The 4,976-nt window shown below is 44.5% G+C and overlaps 1 protein-coding gene across 41 annotated transcripts in view; it reads right to left on the bottom strand.

Moving 5' to 3' along the window:
* Positions 1-4,976, bottom strand: part of Ank3 (ankyrin 3) — a 642,120-nt gene that overhangs the window by 149,180 nt on the left and 487,964 nt on the right. For all 41 annotated transcript variants that reach the window (XM_031347661.1, XM_031347659.1, XM_031347665.1 and 38 more), the window contains 2 exons: positions 4,123-4,221; positions 1,131-1,328 (listed from right to left, as the gene is read on the bottom strand). In XM_031347661.1, the coding sequence (XP_031203521.1) occupies positions 1,131-1,328; positions 4,123-4,221 (297 nt within the window). The remainder of the gene's footprint in view (positions 1-1,130; positions 1,329-4,122; positions 4,222-4,976) is intronic.

The following is a 4,976-nucleotide window of genomic DNA, read 5'->3' as shown; positions in this document are numbered from 1 at the left end:
TGTGGTAGTTTGAATATGCTTGGCCCAGGGACTGGCACTATTGGGAGGTGTGGCCTTGTTGGAGGAAGTGTGTCACTGTGGGAGTGAGCTTTGAGACCCTCTTCGTGGCTGCCTTCTGCCTTCTGATCAAGATGGAGAATTTTCAGCTCCTCCAGCACCATGCCTGTCCAGATGCTGCCATGCTTTCCACCATGATGATAATGGATTGAACCCCTGAACCTATAAGCTCCAGCCTCAATTAAATGTTGTCCTTATAAGAGTTGCCTTGGTCATGGTGTCTCTTCACAGCAATGGAAACCCTAACTAAGACAGTATGAATAATCATTTTTTAAAATCAATTCTATACTAGTCCTTCTAGTCTATAACCAGAAAAGAGATTACAGTACCCCACACTCTCTTCTCAGGACATGCCATAGGCCAATTTGTCTTGCTATTACACTTGTTATGTCCTCGGAGTTCTTGTAAAATTAGATAAAACAGACAGACAGACAAACAAACAAACCAATTATGCATTCTGTGTGCACATTATAGCCATGAGAGGATATTATTTGAAGACATCAGAGATGAATTAATCAAACCATAGGTCAACCAACTATCACAAAGGAAATCAGCAGGTTTACTTGAAACTGCTATTTAAGTCAACCAACTATCACAAAGGAAATCAGCAGGTTTACTTGAAACTGCTATTTAAGTCTCTCAAGTAATTTAAAAAACAAGTTCTTGGGCTAGAGAGATGACTCAGTGGTTAAGAGCACTGGCTGCTTTTCCAGAGGTCCTAAATTCAATTCCCAGCAACCACATTGTGGCTCCCAACCATCTGTAATGGGATCTGATGCGATCTTCTGGTGTGTCTGAAGACAACTACAGTGCATTCACATACATAAAATAAATCTTAAAATTTTTTTTCTAATTCTAGATGTCATTAAGATATCCTCAGAAGATGACATATTGAAAAACTTAAGACCAAAAGAAAATTCCTCCAGTACAAATAGCTACTTCCCTGCCGAGCAAGGTTTTGTTGGCCAGGGCCATGACTAGCCTGGGGTCCTCTCTGTAGATCTAGAACCACAGCCTCTTAACCACAGTCATCACTGTGTGGGAGACTCTAAGCAGGGTGTGTGTCTTCATACCTTTGTTGTTATGGATAAAGATGCTCCATGATCCAGAAGGAACGCAGCTACATCCTCATGCCCCTCTCTGGCTGAAAGGTGAAGGGGGGTGTACCCAGAAGTTGTTGCTGCATTGGGGGACGCTCCTTGCTGTAACAGTTGTTGCACTATGTCAGCCTTCCCGAGTCGGGCTGAAATGTGGAGTGGGGTCTGGTCATCCTAGGTGCAAGGTAGAAACACAGGGCTCGTGAGCTCACAAGGAGATGGTGCTATATGAGAAATGCAGGGGACGTCAGCAGCCCCAGGTCAGAGATGCGTGCAACTCTAATTCAATGCTAAAGAAAACCTCATGTCCCCTTTTCTACAAGGATTGGACATGTGAGGGTGGAAGGTCTTAAAGACCCTTGGACTGATCTATTTGTGTGAGAGTATTGCCTTACCTCTTCACCGCCTGCCACAGCATCAGCTGTAATCTGTAAACTCTTTTTTTTTTTTTTTTTTTTTGGGCAGGCAGGACAGAGGGGATGAGAACTAATCTCAATAAAAGTCATGCCTGGGAGTTATATTTATTTCTCCAAGCCATCCCGACATGACTTTGTTGCCTTATTGCTCTATGAGTGCCATGTTTTCCCACAGAGAAAAGCTAGGGAGGGCAGAATAGGGCCACGCAGGGGTCCCATCTTCGGAGTCTGTCAAGCTGTGCATCCTGGCCGCCAGGGCTGCAACAGCCTACAATAAAGGGATAGCTTTATTACAGTTTCACCCAAAGGCACGAAGCTAGCACTGATTCCTACAAGTGAGGGAGCTTGAGACAGCTGGGAGGGCCACCATCCTTTCCTACTCTGACAGATAGGTGCCCCCAAAATGCCCCATGTCATTCCACCAAGTGAAATATCCATAAAGGGCTGGAGAGATGGTGCAGCAGTTAAAGAGCACTGACTGCTCTTCCAGAGGTCCTGAGTTCAATTCCCAGCAACCACACGGTGGCTCACAACCATCTGGAATGGGCAGCCAATGCTGCCTTCTGGTGTGTCTGAAGACAGTGACAGTATGCCCACAAACATGAAATAAATAAATAAATAAATCTTAAAGAAAAAAGAAATACCCAAGAAAATGTATCAGTGTCTTTAAACACCCCTGATAGGTGAAGCAGAGAGAAGGGTAGTCGAGAATATGAGTATTTCTTTGCATGAAGGTTGAGATCAAGGCCAGAGAGGCTACACCACCAGTAGGAAGCATCGGCGGGGAGTGTTGTGGATGGGCTGTGAAACGGCCCTTACAGGTTCATGTGTGTGAGCACTTGCTCCTTGGCTGGTGGCATTGTCTGGGAAGGTTGTGGAAACTTTAGTAACTAGAGCCTCACTGGGGGAAGGGGACAGAGTGTTGGTTTTTAAAATTACTGTTTGAGTTTCTGACTTCACATATACTCATTAACCGAATTTTGGCTCAAATGGGGCAGGATTCCTAATGGTTTCTGAAATGGCCCTCAACATATATATATATGTATATATGTGTACATATGTATATATATGTGTATATATATGTATATTTATGTAAAGTAGCAATCTCAGCACTGGCAATTATGAAATCAAAGTATAGATGAACTCTGAAAAACTGAAGATGTTCTACATCTTAGAGTATCAACTATTCATCCATCATTAGCATGTCGACTTTCTCACAATAAATGCCAAGGTCCTATGTATGTCACCGAGTTGACTTAAAGTATATTTATTTACGATCTATTGTTAGTAAATACAGAATGTGTGTTGTGTCCTGCCTTATAGACCTATATATCTGGGATGACAAATGGCAGCATTTAAAAAGTTCTGTTCTAGAACAGGAAATGCTAGACGTCACTCAGCTGCCCAAGAGTCAACTTCAGGCAGTCAGCTGAGGAGATCTCAGCCAGTGGGTCTCACCTCCCTTCGTGAAACGCATGTCATCCTCAGTATTGACTAGATACTGTCTGTTCATAATCAACACTCATGAATGTGTGGGCTCTTGTTAACAGTCATAGGTTAACCTCTCTGGTTAATCCCTTTTACTAAGTTAGAAGTATAGCTGAGATCTAGGCCAGGGTCTGCAAGCTACACAGCTACCACTGAAGGAAAATCAATAACTTAAGAAATTATTCAGCCCAGGCAGGGGGGGGGGGCGCAACTCAGCATTCCAAATGTTTGGACTTCTGAATGTCTGGACTTTTGTTATGAGCCAGTCTGTACAGGCCTCACCTGAATCTGGGGCATTATGATTTCGTATTTTTTTTTAAAGATTTATTTATTATTATACATAAGTACACTGTAGCTGACTTCAGACACACCAGAAGAGTGCATCAGACCTCGTTGTGGGTGGTTGTGAGCCACCATGTGGTTGCTGGGATTTGAACTCAGGACTTTCGGAAGAGCAGTCAGTGCCCTTACCTACTGAGCCATCTCACCAGCCCCCATAAATAAATTTTTTAAAGATTTATTTAATATTATAAATGAGTACACAGAAGAAGGTGTCAGATTTCATTATGGGTGGTTGTGAGCCACCATGTGGTTGCTGGGATTTGAACTCACAACCTTCAGAAGAGCAGTCAGTGCTCTTACCGGCTGAGCCATCTCACCAGCCCCATGATTTTGTATTTTATAGAAGGGAAAGAAAACTCCATCCTTTTTCCTTTGGAGGCGGTGCCAGACATATAAGTCAACCTCAAATCCGGACTCATGTTTATAGGCCACAATTGTTCTAGAAAGTTCCTCCCTGGACCCGCCTGGATCCAGTTTCTAACCCGTTAGGGCTTCACAATGTCCCCGGGGGCAGTTCCTTATTGTATGTAGCTGTGCCACAACAGCTGAGTGGCCATGAAATGGAGTATTTTTATATGATTCTTGGGTGGAGCCTTCTATCCCTGGAAGGTCTGATTAATAAAGCCCTGCTTCGGACAGGCAGTAGGCGTTCACCTAAAGGTCTGCTGAACCCCAGACTTCAGCCTCAGTTTCAGTTTCAAGGTCCTACATCATGCCCTTACCTTAGCTTTGGCTTCTACCTGAGCTCCATCCTGGACCAGATACCGCACCACCTCTGCTTGCCCGGACCGAGCCGCCATATGCAATGCTGTTTCTCCTCTCTGGGGAATGTAAGGGGAAGCCAGTCAACAGCTACTCTGAAGACAACTGGCATGCTTTGTTAGTGTGAAGTTATAGTAACTTTTTTTTTTTAACAAAAAAAAAAAAAAATAGTTCCCTGAGCACTTCCTTGCTGGAAACATAGGAAAATAAACACATGAAAATGTTCCCGGGAACCTGACCCAGGGTGGCGAGGACAGAGTGTAACCCTGAGGAGCCCAGCCATTGATGCGATGAGAAGCACAGCTAGGGAATCTATGGCAAGGCATCGTTGGGGTTGAGAAGGTATCAATGCTCCCAGCGTGAGAAGGCATGAAACTTGGCGGGTGAGCCAGCACAGAGGGAGAGCCCCATACCTGCCTGACCTGCGCTTGAAGCGCGCTGCTGTAATCTATGGCGGATGCAAGCCTTCTCAGGGCACAGGGTCGTATTTTCAGGGAACAGGCAGTTGACTAGTGTCAGCTTCCCAGTTCTTAAATACTGACTATGAAATTGGGATTAAATATGAATCCTTCCCAGGGCCACGAAAACCACACTGGTGTCCAATATGGTTCACCTGCAGTGAACTCAATAGATCACATCCCATTTCTTGGTACCATCATGAGGGACACTGTCCCCATTCCCCAACACCTTATCTTTTCACCCAATAGTCTCTAACTCATATCATTCATTCATTCATTCATGCCACACACACTTGCATGATGGCGGTATTTGAGGCGAAAACTTCAAGGAAAGTCAGCCTCCTGCCTCCACATTG

This window comes from Mastomys coucha, unplaced genomic scaffold, assembly GCF_008632895.1.
Source record: "Mastomys coucha isolate ucsf_1 unplaced genomic scaffold, UCSF_Mcou_1 pScaffold3, whole genome shotgun sequence".
Lineage (NCBI taxonomy): Eukaryota > Metazoa > Chordata > Mammalia > Rodentia > Muridae > Mastomys > Mastomys coucha.
This window is presented reverse-complemented; position numbering and strand designations above follow the sequence as displayed.